The sequence below is a fragment of the Vespa velutina genome, chromosome 8 (assembly GCF_912470025.1).
Source record: "Vespa velutina chromosome 8, iVesVel2.1, whole genome shotgun sequence".
NCBI lineage: Eukaryota > Metazoa > Arthropoda > Insecta > Hymenoptera > Vespidae > Vespa > Vespa velutina.
In genome coordinates this window covers 6,132,101-6,154,600 of record NC_062195.1, presented here as the reverse complement: position 1 = coordinate 6,154,600, position 22,500 = coordinate 6,132,101, and the positions used below count along the sequence as shown (strand labels likewise).

Genomic DNA, 22,500 nt, shown 5'->3' with positions numbered 1-22,500 from the left:
TGATGTTGGATCCTAGGAAAACATCTTTACTTCATCGAAAGGGACCTCTCTAAGTGGATTGCACATTTCTTTGATCTTGTATTCGTTTTTAATATTTAAATGCAAATTTTTTTTGATTGCGAATTTACGATATATTAATGTTTAATGCAGTTTAACGTGTAATATAATACGTACGTAATTTTTTTAAAAGAAAGTTATTATTATGGATATATTATATCTATTCTAATATTTATTTAATAATAATAATATTTAACATAACATGAAATTTATTAATGTTTAATGCAATGTCATGCATAGTCACATTAATTTGAATAGCAAAGTTATGATAATATAATTTTTTAGATTTTTAAAAAAAGAAATGAATCATGTACTAAAATGTTAAAGAAAAAGATATATATATATATATATATATATATATATAATATAATTAAATCTTTAAACGATATTATGATAATGTACAAAACAAATATAATATAGTATAATATATATATTTCTTTTTCTTTTTTTTTTTTTTTTTTTTCATTAAACAGGTTAATCAAAAGGTGTTAATTTAATCGATCAATCGAAATTATACGAACGTTTTTTCTCTAATGATGCAATCATTTTATCAAGAATATTTGATATTTCGTTATTGGAAATTAAGAATCGAAATAGCGTTATGTTAAAAGATTTAAAATCGTTTGATCAGGATGCTCGAGCTTTTCGATGCTTACGTTTAATAGGCTACTTTGAGAGCATTTATCGTTGAGCCGCGATAATGAGCTGATTTGGCGGCTCTTTGCCGGTGTAACGTGATGGTAGAAGCCGACAAGTAAGTATGAATGATATAAGTAGAAATGAGTGGGTCGTTCATCCGAGCAAATTCTTTGGTAGTGATGTCGTCTTCATCGTCACGTTCACGTTCGCGATATTTCGAATATATCCGTCATCGTTTGCCCCTGATTAATTTTATTTAACACAAGCTACACCGATTATCATCATTTTTGGGTCAATTAAATGAACATAAATTTATATATGCATGTATATTCGTGTGATTCCTTTTTTTTCTTCTTTCCTTTTCCTTTTTCTCTCTTTATTTATTTATTTATTTTTTTTTTTGTAATTGTTTCATCATCTTAGAAATTATTGTCCCATTACGACGATTAATTATTATTATTCCTTTTTTCTTTTCTTTTCTTTTCTTTTCTTTTTTTGTTTCTTTTACATAGAAGTTTGTATATTTTATTTTCTATTATTATTATTACTTTATTATCATAGAAATGATCTTTTTTAATTGTGATTATAAATCATCTGTTTATTGAATATAATGAATTATTCTTTTTGTCTTTTTTTTTTTGGAGACGCTTGTATAATATATTACGTGTATTATAGTTACGGGCGTATCTATGATTATTAATTAATTCTTTTTCTTTTTTTTTTCAGATTTTATTATCTTATAAATCATCTACGAAAATTATAATTTCTTTTTTATATGTATTTAAAAGGATTTTATCAGAATATTTTGTCAACATTTCTTCTATTTGATATGAATTGTTGAAATAAGAATTGTAAATATTCAATTTTATTACGAAAACCGAAGTAAATTCTTGAACGAACGAATAAAATTATTTATGTATACGATCGTTTTTATTATTAAACGGAAAGGATATATCAAAATCGAAGGTTCGGTCGAGCTAACCAGCAACGCGTTTACCTTTTATATATATATATATATATATGTGTGTGTGTGTATATATATGAAAAAGTAGAGAAAACGAATCCAACCGGGATCGAGCTATTTGAATTTGGATTACGTTCGAATCGAATCTTTTTCATAGAGGAGAGGGTAAGTGCCAAGTTATTTTACGATCGCCTCTTCGAGACTATTCGTGAACCCTGGATATGGATTACGAACTTTCCAAGAGATATGGCTTATCTTTTCAAGTAATATTTCTCATCGTTGTCGTTCTATAGGGATCATTAAAATAGATATAATCTCCATGCTGTTATTTTCTAACATATACCTAATCTATATACATAATCTGTATACTTATGTTTATATACGTATATAAAAAAAAAATATATATATATATATACATATGTAATTTGAAACAAAAGTAAAGTAAATAAGAATTTTTGTTAACAAATGAAGCTTTTGATATTACATAATAATTAATTGTAATATATAAATTTTTTGATCGTTAGAACGAACGTAAATTTTACATCATTATTTTCCAACAATATATATAATTTTTAAAGAAAACATAAGCTTTCTATCAAATAATATCTTTTCGGATGAATCAAGAGATTATTAAATATTTTAATTTTAACGAATTAATTTTTCATTTTTATAACAATTATTGGAATGACACGAATTAAATTTTTTTTTATTCCCCATAGAACATAATAATTTTTCATTTATCATCTCTATGTGTTTATAAGAATAATGTGTTTATATGAATAACGATTGAAAACGAAACGACCCAAAAGTCCATTTTTTGATCCTTGTCAATTGTTAACATACACATGTAAGATAATTAAGATATTGATTTATATATATATATATATATATATATATATATTCTCATTAATTAACAGAAATGAGATAAGTAAGTAGAGTAAAGTGTTCAATTTTATAAGAGAATCAGTGAGTTGCTCGAGTTTCTTTCCACCCGGTATAAGAGAGCGATGGATTATAGGCTCGAGCCCCGCGTAGACTAATGATCCCAGTGGCTGCGGTTTTTGCCGGCATTCTACAGCATTCCCATTCAACTGGATTCTGCTTCGAAGCCTCGACAGCATTATTTTTCCTCTATGGAACACCATGGAACGCGTATTATCCGTTTGCTCTGCTTGGACATCTTTCGTTTATAGTCACAAATACATACCTACATTGTATATATTTATATACATATACGCTTATGTGAAAGAGAAAGGGAGAAAAGAGACAAAGAGAAAAATAAAGAGGAGAAAGAGATAGAGATAGATAGAGATAGATAGAGACAGAGACAGAGAGAGAGAGAGAGAGAGAGAGAGAGAGAGAGAGAGAGAGAGACAGAGAGAGGTGAGAGAGGAACCACAGTTTCAATTCCTTTCTTAATTCCATTCGACTCGGACGAATTCACGAATTGGAATGTTCGTCTTAGCTCTTTTTCTTTAATTCGAGATGATGGCCAAATGGCGACGCGATCTACGGTGGCAACTTGAAATGGTTCTGAACGCTCGGAGTGTCCAATCGGCCACTTAATCTTCTCCGTGTTTCTTGATCTCGAATACGAATACGTATCGCTGTTCTTTTTTCCCTTTCTTCCTGCCTTCCTTCCTTTCTTTTTTTTTTTCTTTTTCTTTCTTTCTTTCTTTCTTTTCTCGTGAGACATTAAATAATGGATTCATTCATAATATAAGTAATATTATAAGTCATATAATTGAATAAATAATTGTCGGGAAAGTATGCTTTATGCGTATGCATAATTGAACAGTATCAATCTAATTGATCGTTTTGTAATGATTAATCAATCAATTATTGTTAAGATATATCAGTGATGGTAAATTATTTTTCTCTTTTTTTTTTTCGTTTATTCGCAATCATATCGATATTATAATCAATAATTTTTTATTGATTATTATTATTATTATTATTATTATTATTATTATTATTATTCTTGCATGATTAATTTGATGATATTTATATATCATTAAAAAATTAATTCAATTTAGTATGATATATTTAGAGTAATATATATATTATGAATTTTCAACAAATATAAAGTGTGAAATTTGTTTCGTCGCAAAAAATGTTATATAAAATTTCGTCGTATGAAATTTTTATATTGTATAAATTTAAATACCGATCTTAATATGTAAATGCATGTACACTTAAGAGTACATATAGAAGATATTAATCTTTACTTGGAGTAAAAAAAAAAAAAAAAAAAAAAAAAAATAAAAAAAAAAAATTGATATTATTACTGCTAAAAATGACACTCGATTATCGTAGAACGATCGACTATTAACGAAGTTAAGGACTCGCGTTATCACCAACACAAACTTAGTCTTTTATCCTGTTGACTTCGAAAACTCGTCCGTTTATGGTGCAGATAGATGAAAAGAGTGAGTGAGTGAGTGAGAGAGAGAGAGAGAGAGAGAGAGAGAGAGAGAGAGAGAAAGAGGGAGAGAGAGAGAGAGAGAGAGAGAGAGAAGGAGAGACGAAGATTGAAAGCTCGAAAGCACCAGCAAAGTATAGGATAGAAAGAGATCAAGAGAGAGAGAGAAAGAAAGAAAGAAAGCGAGAGAGAGAGAGAGAGAGAGAGAGAGAGAGAGAGAGAGAAAGAAACTTAGTTCAGTGACTACGTTAAGTTTTCTTCATGCGTGTTAGAAGCTTATCTCTCAGCTATAAAAAGCGTCGTTTGGAGGTGCAACATTAGCCGGATAACGATGCGTTTCCGTTGAGAAATTCTCGAGGAAGGGTGAGAGGTGAGCCTCCTCGTTCGTTTGCTTCATCCTCCACCTCTTCCTACTTCTCCTCTTCCGACGACGTCCTATGATTAACGGTCGACGGATTTGCCTGACGCTTTCCAAGACAAATTCGTCCCACGAATTAAGATTCTCATTTTTCACACTGTACTCTTTAAGATAAGATAAAAGGGAAATTACAAAAAATCATTGTAGATCTTCGTAAGATCTACAATGAATTTCTTCGACATCATTGATTATTATTTGTTTATTGATATTATGAGACCAATCAATGTTATTAGAAAATTGAACTTGTAAGAAAAAAAAAAGAAAAAAAAAAAGAAAAAAAAATGTGATCGAGATACAATAATAGGATAAAGAAATGTATTATTTAATAACGATTATTATTTTTCTATTGTTTTTATGAGAATGATCAAAATAAGCAGGAAATTATTAAATTTTTAAGAAAAATATACCAAATATTCAATATATATATATATATATATATATATATATATATATTGCTTACAGTGTATATATTGTTAAGTTATATAATATATAGCAGTATAATGATTGACTGATGAAGCGTTTTCGCAATTCAGAAGTCAGGCCCGTGATTCATATACAAGGGGTTAACGCGTTGATCAAATTTCAGATAAATCGATAGATCGATCACTGTCAGGCCTTTTTTTATATTACACACTTTACTCTTCTTGACGCACGATATTTGGACTTATCAATTTCATGAAATATATTTTACGAATATCTTATATTGTATCTATCAATTATTCTCATAAAAATTCAATTATTGAAAAAGAAACTACAATTACAACGGTGAATTTATTTTCTTTCAATTACGTTAATATTTTTTGTTTTCCTTTTCTTTCTTTTTTCTCCTTTTTTTTTTTTTTTTTTTTTTTTTTTTTTTTCTATGAAGAAATCTTCGAACATTTTAGACGAAATTTTTTTATAAAAATTAAAGAAAGATCAAAAATCACGCATATAGAATACATTTGAATAAATAAGTATAACTGCTTTAATTAAACAAGAAAAAGAAAGAAAGGAAGAAAGAAAGAAAGAAAGTAAAGAAATATCAAATATTTCAAATATCAGATGACTTTTTCCTCTCGTTTCATTAAAATTCTTTTATTTATTTACTGAGTATTTTTATCATTAATTAATGTTATGTATTTTGTAAAATAAATGTTCAATATATATGAATATCTCGCCCGGTATAAATAATTAAATGTCGGTATTGCTTCACTTATATTACATATTGATTTATTATAAATACTAACCATTTATTTAATATATCGAAATATTAGATGGGCTCAAATGAAAATTAGTAAAGATTGATAGTATTAATTAGGTATTAGGTATCGCAATGTCCATGGATAATATTCTATTAAAATTAATATAAAACACAAAAGAATATTAAAAATTCTAGAATATAGATAAATTTAATAGCTTTAATGAAACGAGGAAGAGAAACAAAGAAAGAGAGAGAGGGAGAGAGAAAGAGAAGAAATATCAGATGGCTCGAATGACAATCAATAGATATCGACTAGTTAGATTAATTAGTTATCGTAATGACTATCTTTTAAAATTGTAAGAAAATATCTTTTGTGCGGCGGGCAAATCCATCCTCGGAGACGCGTCTTAAAAAAAAAAAAAAAAAAAAAAATATTAAAAAAGGAAGGAAAAAAGAAAAAGAAAAAAAAAAGTAGAGAAAAAGTATGAAGCTGCGGCGTCATTAACGCTGCTTGGTACTCCATCTCTATCATCTTCTCGGTTCGTCTGCATGCATCCTTTTCGTACTTTCTATTCTCTTTTACTTCTATCTTTCTTCCTTCGACCTCACTCATCTGGTTACCACGTATTGTTACTTTTTCCAACACGTTTGCAAAGTCCTTTAGGCGAAATCGTTCGTCCATCTTCTTCTCGTCAACGAATATGGACACACACACACACACACACACACATACGAACGCATGTACGCACACATGCACACACATACGTACGGATACGTATGTATTACGAAACTCTCGTATAATTATCTTTCCGAATTTTATCGTTTTTTTCTAGGCGATTTATAAAAATGTTTATGTTGAATTCAGTTATAAATCTCTATCAAAATTTTTCTACTATTTCTTTATTATTATATGGTATGATCTTTTCTTTTTTTTTCTCTTTTTTTTTTTTATTTCTTTTCTTTTTCCCTTTTTTTTCTTTTTTTTTTTTTTTTTTTTTTTTTTTGGGAATACTATCTAGTCGCTTGAGAGAAGATAAAGTGAAAAAAAGTCGTGAGTAGATTTAATAAAAGTGATTATGCATATTTATCGAAAAATAAAATTGTCTTTTTAAATTAAAAAAGAGAGAGAGAGAGAGAGAGAGAGAGAAAGAGAGAGACGTTTAAATAAATATACGCTTCTTCTATCGGAAGAAAACCAAAATGCACAAAGGATAATCAATATAATCAAATCGTCTAATTCGATTATGTTTCGGTCGATGTCAAATTGTTTTAAATGAAGAAAAAAAAATAGAGAGAAGAAAAAGAAAAACGAATCAGAAAAAGAAGAAGAAAAAGAAGAGAAAAAGAGAGAGAGGGAGAGAGAGAGAGAGAGAGAGAGAAAAAAAGTAAATTCATCAAATCAATATAATAATATCAAAGAATATTGCAAAGATGCATATAAACCAATAAAGACGAAAAGAGAAAAGGATTTATTTTTTTTTTTTCTTTTTTCTACAGATAAAGGAAAGACGCATCGTTGAAAATTACAACGCGTCGAGCAAGCGATATGTAGTTAACCCTTTTCTGATGAAATCAAGACAGTAGTAGGGTGACCTAACAGTACATTTTCCTCTTAAAGGCAGGAAGAAGAGATGGAAGGTATGGTGGAAGGGAAACAAGGGAGGGAATGCAGAGGGGAGAAGGAAAAAGATAGAGGAATAAGAAGAAGAAGAAGAAGAAGAAGAAGAAGGAAGGAATGAACGAACACGAACGAACGAAAGGGGTTGCGCGAACCGTACAATCGTGCGATTCATCTCGTCGAAGGGGGGTAGGGACGATGATTAAGGATCCCTCTCGTCTATCTTTGCCACGCCTAAGAAACGATTCATGCACACACACAAACACACACACGTACACATACACATACACACAGAGAAAGAGAGAGAGAGAGAGAGAGAGGCACGGGCTTAACATATACATAGATGAAAGAGAAGAGTGTGAACATTCATGGAGAGACACACGTGTGTAGTATCTAAGCTTAAACGAAAAGAAGGGAAAGCGCCGTTAATGGCTGCCAGCAAGATTCGACCATGAAATTTCATCTCGACTTCGAATTAAAGATCCTCTTTCCTTCTACTCATCCTACTCCTACTCCTACTCTTACTCTTACTTGTTCTCTTCCCCCTTCACGACCCCCACCTTTTTTCTTTTTCTTTTTCTTTTTCTTTTTTTCTCTTTCTTTCTTTTTTTTTTTTTTTTTTTTTTTTTACTTTTTATTCTTCTTATTCTTCTACGATACTTTCTCGTCTCACTCGCGTGACTCCTTTCTAGCTAGAAATATCGGTTTATCGGAGAGAAAGCAACGGATGAAATGAAGAGAGAGAGAGAGAGAGACAGAGAGGGAGGGGGGAAGAAAAGGAGAGGAAAAAAGAAAGAAGGAAAGAAGAAAAAGGAAGGAAAGAAGAAAAAAAGAAGGTAGGGAAAAGAAATCTGGATTTGTAAAAGGAAATGTTACGAAAGCGTAATTCTGATTTCATATATTTATTCATATTGTTCTGATAAAATGATAGTACTTTTAAATGGAATTTGGAAAAGTTTAAAGAGAAGGAAAAAAAGAAATGAAAGGGAATTAAGTTAATAGGTGGAGAAGTTTTAAACGAATAAGAGAGAGAGATAGAGAGATAGTGGGAGAGAGAGGGAGAGAGGAAAAAGGATAAAAATAGAAATACCCTATAAATCTTTTTATTCCTCGAATGATATATATATATATATATAAATGTTTCGTAAATTCGAATTCATAATGCGTTTAAAAAGAAATTGTTAATATTAAGGTTATGTATATCTCCCTAAAAAAAAAAAAAAAAAAAAAAAAAGAAAGAAGGGAAAAATAAAGAAAAATATTCTAAATTATTTAAGAGTCTCGATAATTTATATTTATGTTTATAATAAATATTCTATGAAATCGATCATAGAACGTGTTAAAAATTTTCAATTGAGAGGTTGGTATATCGTATTTAGGGTCGAAGAAAAATCATTCTCAGGTTTGCGGCTTCCGCTTTTTGACGACTCGACCGTACGCAGATGTTCGGCGAAGCTACGACCATAAGCATACACGATGCTTTGCTAACGAAACCTGAAGGAGTTACGGGACATCTGCTGGCTTCGTGTTTATAGACATATATATATGTATGGAATGGTACTTCTCGGAATGGAGTTATGAGAAAAGGATAAGCATCCTCAAGTTCAAATATTTTAACGAGCGTGTACCTCGTTAAGAAAATATATAATTTTTTAAAAATTCAAAGAGTAAAATATATATATATATATATATATATATATATATAAATATATATATAGCACGTTTGCCATTAGGAAATAAAATTTTATAAAATCCCAGTCATGACTAATCGTTTTTATATTATATATTCTATGTAGAATATATAATATAAATATCATATATATATATATATATATATATATATATATATATATATGTATGTATGTATGTATGTATGTATGTATGTATGTATGTTCTATCAAATATTACTTCATAATATTATAAAGATAATAATTTAATAATAATTTTATTATGCGCGTTATAACATGTATCATAGATCATATAATAAAATATATTATAGAATATTTGATAGAGTAAATAGAATACAATTTATAGTTCCTATATACATAAAAAAAAAAAAAAAAAAAAAAAAAATTTGTTATTATAGAAAATATATATTTCCATAAAATGTTATATATATATATATATATATATATATATATATATATATATATATATATATTAAACTGTATGTAGAATTCATTATACATAATTATATTAATACTTAATAATTTAAGAAGACAATAATATTTAATATAGAACAAATTAGTAGATCAATCATATGAGTTAATTATGACTTGTCCTACAAGAAAAATCTCTTCTGTAATCTGAGTTATGATTTCACGTAACACGTTGATCATGTCGTGTAAATGGCGATGTCGACGATATGTAGAAACGCTTCGACGATTTACTTCAAGTAACTTCCAAGCATCAAGATCCTTATCAGCGTAGACCGGACATGCCGAGAGAAATTTTATAGTCGTTTCGAAGTGAATTGAAGTAAATTGCTAACGTACTCTCGACGTCATTCCCGTTTCCTAAAGCTCTTTGCCATTTCTCTCTCTCTCTCTCTCTCTCTCTCTCTCTCTCTCTCTCTCTTTCTCTCTCTTTCTCTTTCCCCCTCTTTTTCTTTACGTGTTTCAAGGCCTTATTATTTTTCAATTAATTAGGTAATTAAGAGCTACAACAAAGCTTCGTGATTGCATTTCGTTCTTTCTCTTTGACTAGGAAATAAAAATGACTAAAAAAATCAAATGAACTTATAACGTTTCTCTCAAGAATGTTCAACGTGTTTCAAAGGATATCATGCTTTCTCTTTCTCTCTCTCTCTCTCTCTCTCTCTTTCTCTCTTTCTCTCACTTTCTCTCTCCCTTTCTTAGTACGCACTTAATTATTATTATCAATAATATTATCATCATCATAATTTATAATGTAGATTATGTGGATTATTAATTTGATTTCAATCTAAGTTAGTTCATATTCATTTATTTTTCTTCTAATTCTTAACTATAATTTATTATTTCGTTTGCATAGTTTGATATGATACGAACTGATAAGATATATAATTTTTATTGGTTGACTCATTATATTTACATAATATATAATATTATTACGTATTTAGTATATATACATAAATGTACATTTATATATATATATATATATATATATATATATATATATATATATATTTCTTCGCGATTCCTGTTACTAACATAAGAAACAATTTGTCGATGTTTCATTTTTATTAATTTTAGTTCCAATCTATGATTCTAAAAAAGATCTGCGATTTTATTCTACTTTCATTGCGTAATATCATAATAATTTTAACTTTTTCTATTCGAGCAACATTATTCTTAATATAATATATATATATCATATCTGTCGATATATATACATCATATAGAATAAGGATATTTATTTTAAAAAGATATTATTTATCTCAGAGAAATATCATCTATTATATATATGGAGATAGATATGATTTATTTTAAAGAAATATATATATATATATATATATATATATATATATAAAACCATATAGATCATATATACATCCAAAGATATTTATTTTAGAAATATAGATATCACATTTATTTTACAGAGAGCTATTATTCATTTCTTTTCTTTTTTTCTCTGTTAAAAGAACAAGATATTATATATTATTTAAGATAATGTATCACTTGTTTGATACAAATAAAAAGAAGAAAATGGGAGAGAGAGAGAGAGGGAGAGAGAGAGGGAGAGAGAGAGAGAGAGAGAACGACAGACGGATAAACAGACAGACAGATAGACAGAGAAAAATTGGTCGATTCTGCATGGCCTTACCAAACCCACCGGCTAACTTTTTCTCTGAAAATGAAGAACGAAGAAGAAGCAGAAGAAGAAGGGAAAGGGAGTAGAAGTAGTAGTAGTAGTAGTAGTAGTAGTAGTAGTAATAGTAGTAGTAGTAGTAATAGTAGTAGTAGTAGTAGTAGTAGTAGTAGTAGTAGTAGTAGTAGTAGTAGTAGTAGTAGTAGTAGTAGAAGTAGTAGTAGTAGAAGAAGAAGAAGAAGAAGGAAAGGGGAGAAGAAGACGATGAAGAGAAGGTTGGTGAGTATAGAAGAAGGATGAGGAAGAGGGAGGTGGAGGAGAAAGGGGGAGGAAGGAAAGACGGTCCTGAGAGTGCCTTTAGTGTGAGTGGGAACAAGAGCAAAAGAGAGAGAGAGAGAGAGAGAGAGAGAGAGAGAGAGAGAGAGAGAAAGGAAGGAAAGACCGATGACTGGCAAGCGGCAAGGGGCCCTGAACCTTGGTGTATAAGGTATGTACTGGTCCAGAGAGCGCCCTTGCCTCCGCTCCGTCAGTTTTTTCATCGTCTGCTCCTGGCTTGCCGCTTTAAAGCGATCGTCACGGGTACCGCGCTTTTACGCGCGCTTCTCATTCTCTCTCTTTCTCTCTCTCCATATATATATATATATATATATATATATATATATATATATATATATCCTTCTCTATCTCTATCTTTCTCTTTTTCTGTATCTTTCTCTCTCTCTCTCTCTCTCTCTCTTTCTCAGCAGGTGTGCCTGCATACCTTCGATTCTCTCCCCTCATCATACGTCTCTTACTTATCCTCTCTAATTTTTTAATTTTCTTTTTTTTCCTTTTTCTTTTTATCTTTTTGACCATTTTATTATTTCAATTATCCTCTTTTCAAATATAACACATCCGAGGAACGTCGATTAATATTATTATAATCGTATATCTCGTAAGATGATCGTGGATTTAAGGGGAGCAAGGAACATGTCCTTGAAATATTAAAAACCACTTTTAATATAATTCTTATCCTTTAGATAGACATGTGGCTATGTCCGTTGTTTGTCTACTCGTACGCGTTAATGATTATGATCGATCTAGACGATTAACGCGATAAATATAATACATTATTCGCACGTATCAATCTTACTTTTTTGTCTTATATATATGCGTCATCTCGTTCTCTGTCTCTCTCCCTCCACCTCTCTCTCTCTCTCTCTCTCTCTCTCTCTTTCTTTCTCTCTCTTTCTCTCTCTTTCTCTCTCTCTCTCTCTCTCTCTTTCTTTCTCTCTGTTTATTTCTTTAAGAGAATGTAATGTTTACGAATGTTCACATTTAATCAAGAAAGAGAGAGAAAGAAAGAGAGAGAGAGAGAGAGAGAGAGAGAAATGGCTACATCATTGTTTGATACTCGAATAATCAAGTTGTAAAAAATGTTTATGGAATAAAACCTATGTGAAAGGATTGGAGCAACTTATTAAAAATAACAAAGAATATATATAAATTCAAAAATTCAAATATTTTAGAAAATCTCAAATATTTGAGTATATATTACATTAGGTATCCTCCTACTCGTAATTAAAATTAAAATTTTAATTAAATGACTGTAATTAGATTGCAAACATTTTTAGCTACGTGATATGCATGTAACCAAACTGTATATTATTGTATTCGCTAATGGGCTTATAATAATAAGCTTATTATAAAGAAAAGGAAATAATAATAATAAAAAAAAAAGAAAAAAAAAAGAAAAAAATCATAATAAATAAATAAGAAAGAAAAATTAAAAAAGATTAAATAAATGAAAAGATAGAAGGACAAAGAGTCGTTAAATATTTCTTTGAATGATAGAATGATCGTCAAAGACGAGAAAATATTATTGATGATATCGAGAAATATTCACGTGTTTTATTCCTTAGATTCTACGTATTTGAAAGTAGAACGAATGGAATAATCCGTTTCAATTCGAATATGTTTGAATAAGTTAGCGAGTTATCTTTTTCTCTTTCTATCTATATCTTTATCTACATCTCTATTTCTATCTCTATATTTTTCCTTGTTTTTTCTTTTTTCTTTTTTTTTTTCTTTTTTTTTCTTTTTTCAATTGTGAGATCGAATGGCAATAGGATTGTTCCAGATCGACTTCGATAATATCTCGATGCAAATTGAGAGAATACACGTGCATTCCATTCGATAAGAAATCGAGGATATATTTCTTCGCACAGTTCGCATTCCCTGTATCTTTTTAAATTGCTCCGATCTCCTTTAACGAACACGTTCGTTTTCCTAATTGCAAGTTGATCGTTGATTTCTCAAAGAGAGATTCTCTCTCTTTCTCTCTCTCTCCCTCTCTCTCTTTCTCTCTCTCTCTCTCTCTCTTTTTTAGCTCTTACGTTTACTTGAAATAATGAAAGTTTCATAAGGAGTTTTTATATTATTCCGTTAACCTTCTATAATTCAATTTTTTTTTTTTTTTATATCATTAACCATTAACAAATTGTATGAAATATGACAGTTTTATGATATTATTTATATACCAATATTTATATATCAATATACTACATACATTTATGTCCATATATATATATATATATAATATAATTATGTTGTATTAGTATGATATGTAATATATAATAATATTGTTATTAAAATTATATAATATAATATAATATGATATAATATATCTACTAATATAATTCTAGGATAATTATACTTATATTAAGTATAATTTATATTCTCTTAAATATAAAAAAGAATTACGTATATATTGTAACAATTAATATTTTAATAATGAAATAAAATCAAAGTTAAAAGATATATATATATATATATATATGTATATGTGTATGTCGTATAATCCATATTATATAGAGGATTAATAGTAATAATAATGAATAATAATAACGAGAACGAGCAAAAATGGAACAAAAAAAAAAAAAAAACATAGAAAAGAAGAAAGACATGCTAAGAATTTTTTTTGAATGTCCTCGAACGTTGAGATTTTTTATTTATTTTTTTTTTCTTTTTTTAAGGATCGTTACTTGCACGATGGCTGATGTCACATGTGCGATATATGTATGTATATATGTATGTATTTATGTGAGGAAGAGAGAGAATGAGAGTGAGAGAGAGAGAGAGAGAAAGAGAGAAAGAGAGAGAGAGAGAGAGAGAGAGAGAGAGCAAGAGAGAGAAGGGAGTATCATTGCCCTCGCCAATTTATTCGCCGTTTTTTCAACGTCTGCCGTCTACAAAACGGCCGTCACGGATATCACGCTCATACGCCTGTTCTTCTTTCCCCTCGTCGAGTGTCCGCGTCTTCTCGACCGTGATATTATTGTTATGGAGAATCTCGCGTAATATCCGAGGCGGGTGATAAAAAGGTGCGAGAATATGTGCTCCTTCTATGTGGATCATTCGTCAAAAAAGCTATTTTGTTATACCATTGACGAGCAAATTTCTTATTTTCTGAGCTTGATCGACGATCATCGCTGATTTTTAGATATTTTCTTTTTGTATATATATAATATATATATATATATACATATACATGATATATATTATATAGTATACTATAATATTTAATATAAAATATATGTAGATATATATATATATATATACTGCAGTATATATATACGATAAATATACTATACTTTAATATAGTATAATACATATAGTATATTGTAGTAGAGTATATATATTATTGTATGTCTAGTATAGTAATATATAGTATAGTATATTACAGTATATTCATAGATATATATATATATATGTATACATATTAAATATTAACATAATTGTATTATTTTACATGTCATATATTATAATGATATATATTATAATATAGACACACATATGTATGTGTCTTATTTATATATACTATGTATACTATATATATATATGTATATATTGATTTAGTCAAAATTCGAATGAACAAATGAATACATTCGAGGTATTATAATATCAGTCATAAAGTCAAATCTTGTTTAGAAAATTTGTTTCTAATCTTTGAATGAGTACAAAGGGTCAAACGTTTGAATATCTTATGTTTGCGTTAGAGACTTATAAACGTGGACGTAGAAATCGAGAGACAAACGATAAGATGTACGATATTGTTAATAGATAATACAAATGAATTAATTTCGAAATAATTATAATTATTAGGATTGCCATTATGTAACAGATTAAATCTATTGATAATGTTAACGAGTACTCACCTAACGAAGAGTTGCTCCTGATTGTTCACACGCCATGAAACAACGGTCGCACCTGTGAAAATTAAAATTAATACGATAAATATAATAAAGATGAAAATCTTATTGTTCTGATTGAAATACGCGCGTAAGCGAACCCGCCATTTTTCGAATTTGACGTTAACCGAGATAGAAGCGCCCGCCACTTTTTTAAAGTAAAGGAAAAACATTGGGTTCAACTCGTTTGCTTGGTTTTTTCTTTTCCTTCTTTTTTTTTTCTTTTTTCTTTTTTTCTGAACATTTTATATCTCTCGTTCGTTTCGAAATAAGGAATTGTCGTATCGATCCATGCCAAATCGTTTTAAAACAAAAAAAAAAAAAAAGAACAAAAAAAGAAACGAAGAGAAAAAGAAACAATAGTGAAATCTTAATTCCGAGTTAAAGCTAATGAAAATGAATATGGCGTATCGATATACGATCACTTAATCGACGATATATATATGTATACATGTATATATACATATATACATATACATCTATATATATATATATGGATATATATATATATATATATATACTTTGCGTTTCGAACTTCACGTCGATTCATTACACGGAAATAAATAACCAAAGAAAATAAATACACGTAAAACTTAGGATGATCGTTTATGCGAATAATATTATTCTCGTTTTGTCACGTCACATACTCGCGTACTCAAATATTTATCATACGAATATTAACGTAGAAATAAATCGAAGAGAAATAACAAATTAATTTTGTATTTAGCACTATTCATGTTATTCATATGTCTATTTTTCACGAGAACGAGAGAGGAAACTATCTCTCCCTTTTTCCGATTCACCGAACCGTTTCGCACATTCGTCGTTGAAATCGTTCAAAGATCGTAGTTTTACGATCGTTTTCTTCTTTCTTCCGATGTTTATCATTTGCCACCGATTTTTATTATATATGTATATGTATATATATATATATCTTTATATATATTTCTCTCTCTCATTCTCTTTTTCTTTTTATCTTTTTATGTATGTACTCGCGAAAAACGCACCGTGTAAATTGATCGTGCAGGTGGTATTGTTGCCCCTGTCCAGGACGACAACGCTGGTAGCCGCTGCCATGTTTGAATCGTGAATGCGGCTCTCGACGCGACCAACCTTTGTTCGATGTCCCCCGGGCTGAATCCCCACCACTACGGCTCACTCTATACCCCCACTCAGTCGACTCCCGTTCGTCTGCCTTCCCCCTCCCCCCCGCCACGGCAGCTCCAATAGCTAGACCAATCCGACGAGACGCGAGGTGACACGACACGAACGCCACAGTTGACTACAACACCTCGTCGCGGAAGGATATACGAATTAAATTTTGTATTTCGTCTAATATATTTTTACTGATACCGTCGTATATTGGATATCGATAATGTAGAGTACTATTTTAACAATAGTCGTAATATGACGATAATTGAACGATAAGTGTGAATGTGTTTCAGTCGGTAATATAAATCGATTAATTACGACGTCTTTATTTCAATGTATCAGCTAAACGAATATCAATATTGGTGGCATTAATTATTATATAATTTTTAAATAAGGAAAGGTCGATTAACACAGAAGATATAGATTTTTGGTTGAACGTAAATGATATTACTGCTGTAGGTAATATAACGTTAGGAATGAATTCGGTCGAACGAAGTTGTAGCGCATGTTCCATAGAAAGAAAGAAAGAGATACAGATAGTTAGAAAGATAGAGAGAGAGAAAGAGAGAGGACGAGAGTGACTGGAGAAGATGGCAACGTTGTAAACGCTTGGATGGAAAAGTGACAACGTCGCTGGTCGTTCGAACGAAGCAATAGTAAGAGAGACTGAGAAAGAGAGAGAGAAAGAGAGAGAGAGTTAGAGTTAGAGGTGGTAGTAGCTAAGTACAGAGTCGGTAGCACGGACATCAGGCTTTGTGTGTTCGCCGCGACGGTGATGCGTCGTCGTTGTTCACCACCGTACCGTGCCGTCGTGCGCCGTGTCAGCTCAACGAGGATCACGGAGGAGGATAGTAGGAGCGCGCCGGTGACCGTAAACGTCACCGTCTGCGCCAAAACCGCGAAGGCGGTACGTGCCTAATCAAACGGGGCAGTGTGTGGTGCTGTGGGGTAAGGGATGACGAGGGCCGCGGGGGGGATGATAATAGGGGTGCCGACTTGAGGACAGAAATGTTGAAGTTCGGTAGCAAGAGCGACGTTACCGTGGTGCACCGCGCCACTATTCGACTTTTGGACGATTCCGAGATTATCCATTGCGACTTTGAGGTGAGTTATTCTTTTTATTATTACTTAAAAATATAATAATAAAAGACAAAAAACAAAAGACAAACACTTTCATTTCTTCCTTTCATTTTCTTTATATTCTTTCCCTTAAACCATCGTAAATTAATCGTAATATTTTATATATATATATATATATATATATATATATATATATATATGTATATATATGTATATATATATATATATTTTCTTCTCTTCTTTTTTTTTTATATATGTCTTAAGTTTTTTTCTTTTTTTCCCATTTTTATATATATATATATATATATATTAGGATTTATACACATATATATACGTGCGCAAATATACGTTGGTCGTGTAAGTATATTATATAGGTAGGTAGAGTATTAGAGTGTGTAATTCACACGTTCGTTTCCGCTATTCGTCATGTAATGTACAAAAAAAAAAAAAGAAAAAAAAAAGAAAGAAAAAAAAAAGGAAAGAAAAAAGTAAAGAGAAGAAAAGAAAAGCAAAAAGGAATGAAAAATTCTTAAAATGTACGTAAGGTCAATGTAGAGGTTATGTTGTTATAATAGCATTAGTTTTTAAAATTTTTCTCATCGTTTAAGGAAACACCTTATAATTACAAACAAGCGTAGGAAAGCAACGATGACATTTCTGACCCATATACATACCTATATACGTGTCCACCTCGAGGGTGGTGATCCGAAATAATCGATCGCTGTAATCCCTCTTCAATTTTTTCTCTCTCTCTCTCTCTCTCTCTCTCTCTCTATTAAAGATACTTCAAGCTAGCTAGCGAGGATAGTCTTCTTCTCTCTCTCTCTCTCTCTCTCTTTTTTTCTCTTTCTCTCTCTCTTTTTCTCTCGTATCCTTTCACAAGCTCGGACTTTGACTCTTCTACCGATCAATACGAATCTAAACAAGATCATCATCCTTATAACCATGTTGTCCTTGTCTCTCTCTCTCTCTCTCTCTCTCTCTCTTTTTTTTTTTAAACATTTCTCATTATTTTTGTACTTGTAATCAGTATTATATTTTTAAATTATCCTTACTTTAATGGTCCTTTTCAGTTAGTTCGCGAATTTACTGTCTCACTTGTACGTCTTGAAAGTGGAAGTGTCTCTCTCTCTCTCTCTCTATCTCTCTTTCTCTATCTCTCTCTCTCTCTCTCTCACTCTTCTCTCTCTCTGTCTGTCTGTCTCTCTTTGCACTGGAACAGAATCGGCGCGCTTGGATCGATTCCAGAATAGTGTGAGAAAGAGAGAGAGAAAGAGAGACGGGGAGAGAGAGTGAGTGAAAGAGAGAGAGAGAGAGAGAGAGAGAGAGAGAGAGAGAGAGAGAGAGAGTGAGTGAAAGAGAGAGAGAGAGAGAGAGAGAGAGAGAGAGAGAGAGAGAGAGAGAGAGAGCGATAGAGATAGAGATAGAGATAGAGATAGAGATAGAGATAGAAACATAGAGAAAAAGAGAGAGGAGATGCTGAGTGTCAAAAATGCGGCGAGTTCGCAATGATAACGTGTGCCGGCTACTACGGGCACACGATTTTGACATTTCTACGTTGGCCGTACTCGACAATCCTGTTTGACAACGATCGACATTATTATGTACATGTCGTATGTATACTATGACTCATTATTAAAGTATTAAAAGTATTAAAAGTATTAAAAGTTTAAATATTTATCTAATATTTACTTATGTATTTTATAGTTATTTAAAAAATTTCACAGAAATATTTTTATTTGTTTAACGAACTTGTTACAATCAAGATTTGTAACGAACAATTTTCGATCTACGTTTTGCTGTAAATAGGACATAAATCGATCGTCATATATATATATATATATATATATATATATATATATATATATATATATACGTACGTATAAACATCATTTTGAACAATGTGCGTGATCGATTTTATTTTATGTATACAATATATATGTGTAATACAAAATCTTTAGATATTTCAAATATATTTAACATCTTTATATATTTTAGTTATTTAGAAAGATACGATGATTTATTGTTGTTTATTATTCTGTTTATTACATCATGATTAATTAGAGATATTTCATTTGTTTAAGTAACTTGTTATAATCGAGATTAGCAACGATGAATTATCGACATATATTTTAATATGAATCGAATATAAGTTTACTGCCATTCGATACTACATATATAATATCTATATGTATAGGGTGGCCATTTTAATCTCTAAGGGATGTTCTATAACCTACAAAAGAAGAAAATACAAAAAGATAAAATCCTTCAGTCTTTCAGTGGCCAATCCTGTATATTCAACCATCAATCAATTAGATTCATTTTCGTAAATCAACATGTATTTGATCGCACAGTTTTTAGTTGAAATTTTCTCTATGGGTTTTCTATTTTGATCGATTTTTTGTTTTTATTTTTTTCGAAAATTATATACATTTAATTGATTATCTTATTTTTTCTTTTTTCTTTTTTTTTTTTTAATTTATAATCATCCAATTAAATGTGTCAATTAGTTTGTCAAGAGAATCTTAGTTCTATTTTTTTTTCTATTTATTAGTTCGAAGTACATTTATGTTATTGTATTATAGTGAACGAAAAAAAAAATAAAAAAATAAAAAAATAAAAAAGAGAGAGAATTTCTTTTATCTTTATCTTTAACTGTTGTATGTATTTTCTTTTTTATCTTTTCATTCACTTTAGAAAAACATTTCGTTTAAAATCGTTAAATCGTACAAATGAAAAGAAATCTATTTTCTCGTTACGTTTCGCCAATCGTAAAGCAAGTAAAATACGTATTTTTATAGTAAATTTATAGTCTTCCATGTTTTCGAATTTCAAGGTATTCTTCTCAATTCCTCTCTTATCTAGCTCTTATCGTTTCTAACATTATGTATTTTGTATGTAGAAGACATTTTCTTTGAAAACTTTACTTCTAATGTTAACTTCTTGTTTGGAAGAAAACTATTCGACAAAACTTTGTAGATGCTCGTGCTCAACATTTTCGATCGACGATAATAATAATTATTAATCGATCTTCTCTATATAACTTCGTAGGTTTTTGTCTAAAACAATTTTTTTCGATTGTATTTTTTTTTTAAGGAAAAAAAGAAACAAAAATTTTTTTTTCTTACTTTTTTTCTCATAAAAAAGATACTCGTGTTTTTCTCATAAATATTCATCGTAATTTCAATAAATGATCACTGAATAATCACTATATAATTGATCTCTATGATATTTGTAAATAATCATTACTATCGTTTAATTTACTTTCATTATTATTTATTTTTTTTTTTGTTGAAAACCATGAAATTCGTTCGTCCAATTGAAACTATTTATATCTACAATATATTTCTTCACAATATAATCATTATTATTATTTCATAAAAATGTCATATTTTTGTACTATTTCGAAGTAAATTGATTGCAAGTTTCCCACGAAAGAAATATTTTCGGTAGCGTGTTAAACTACACTTAACGATACCATTACACATACATATATAGATATACATACGTACGTATACATATGTGCTTATATGTATATATATATATATATATATATATATATATATACACACACACACACATACTTATAATAATACTCACTATTACGAATCCGTACACATTGCGTGTACTAATATCGCGTGTAAATCCGTACACGACCCTTTTCCTATTTCAAGCACACTGACGTAATAATCCATCGAGATAGATGATGGGACTTTTTATAGGTCCGTTACCATGCGATTTAATGTTACGAATGATACCATCGAACTAGATTTCCTACTCGAATTATAGTTTGTCGTGAGTATACTCAAATCTCTATGATGATTCTTATCATAGAGATTTGAGTATTTTATCTTTTGATATTTATCTAGATAAAATATCGTCTAATCGATGACAAGTAATAAAGACATAACAAATGTTCTTTTATTTTAACATCGAAGCATAACAATCATTCTTCTTTTTTTCTTCCGTCTATTTTTCTATTCCTCGTATTTTCCTGTTTTCTTTTTTTTTCTTTTTTCTTTTTTTTTGCATTTTATCGGAGAATAAACAAAGCTCAAGAAACAAATGTTCACAGTAAAGACAAACACAATCATTCATCCAATCACGGAATAATCAAACTCGAATTATAATGTATCATCGTTCGACATTCGTTTAAATCAAATATCGTGTCTAATCCTGTAGAAACGTAACAAATAATTTCATTCTAACATCGAAGAACAACAATCATTATATATATATTTTTTTTCCTTTTTTTTTTCTTTTTTTTTTTTTTTTTTTTTTTTTTTTTTTTTTTTAATTTCCATTCATCCTTTTCTCTCTTCACCCTATTAAAAAAAAAAAAAATAAATAAAAATAAAGAGTATTATAGGAATAGATCGTTCTTATTGTTAGGTATAAAAAAAAAAAAAAAAAAGGAAAAAAAAAGGAAAAAGGAAGAGAAATAAAAAGAAAAGAAAATGTTAATCACGTTCCATTAACTTATCTAATCTCAATATAACCGCTCCTACGTGTAAATCATGCTGGATTACGTAATAAAAAAAAAAAAAAAAAAAAAAAGATAAAAAAAAAAGAAGAAAAAGAGGAACGAAAAAGAAGCGTTCATTTAGCGATCATGCCCAGTATACAGGATCCATTACTTTCTATTCAAAATATCAGCTTTGTTTATACATTTGTTATACATACATATATGCATCTCTTGGATTACTACATCGTTTGGTTGCGTTGGTAAACTTACGTCATGATTCGACCGATCCCATGGATGACGTCACGAATGAGCGTCTGGCAAGAATTAGCACGCGTCACGGTGACATAGAAAAATAAAAGGAAAAAAAAAAAAAAAAAAAAAAAAGGAAACGAAAAGCGAAGAGAAAGAAAGAAAAGAAAAAAGAATTAAAAAAAAAGAAAAAAGAAGATAAAATACATAAAATCATATTAAAACGTGACAAAAT

The 22,500-nt window shown here is 29.7% G+C and overlaps 2 protein-coding genes across 5 annotated transcripts in view; one reads left to right on the top strand and one right to left on the bottom strand.

Annotated features, from left to right (window-relative positions):
• Positions 1-16,459, bottom strand: part of LOC124951114 (glucose-6-phosphate 1-epimerase) — a 37,632-nt gene extending 21,173 nt beyond the window's left edge. For both annotated transcript variants that reach the window (XM_047498931.1, XM_047498930.1), the window contains exons 1-2: positions 16,327-16,459; positions 15,287-15,338 (exon numbers count right to left, since the gene is read on the bottom strand). In XM_047498931.1, the coding sequence (XP_047354887.1) occupies positions 15,287-15,338; positions 16,327-16,396 (122 nt within the window). In that variant the 5' untranslated portion in view covers positions 16,397-16,459. The remainder of the gene's footprint in view (positions 1-15,286; positions 15,339-16,326) is intronic.
• Positions 16,460-16,681: 222 nt separating this feature from the next.
• The window catches only part of LOC124951105 (A-agglutinin anchorage subunit), an 86,611-nt gene continuing 80,792 nt past the window's right edge, over positions 16,682-22,500 (top strand). The window contains exon 1 of one of the 3 annotated variants that reach the window (XM_047498909.1): positions 16,682-17,575. In XM_047498909.1, coding sequence (XP_047354865.1) covers positions 17,480-17,575 — 96 coding nt within the window. In that variant the 5' untranslated portion in view covers positions 16,682-17,479. The remainder of the gene's footprint in view (positions 17,576-22,500) is intronic. The other 2 variants (XM_047498910.1, XM_047498911.1) reach the window with 2 other exon arrangements.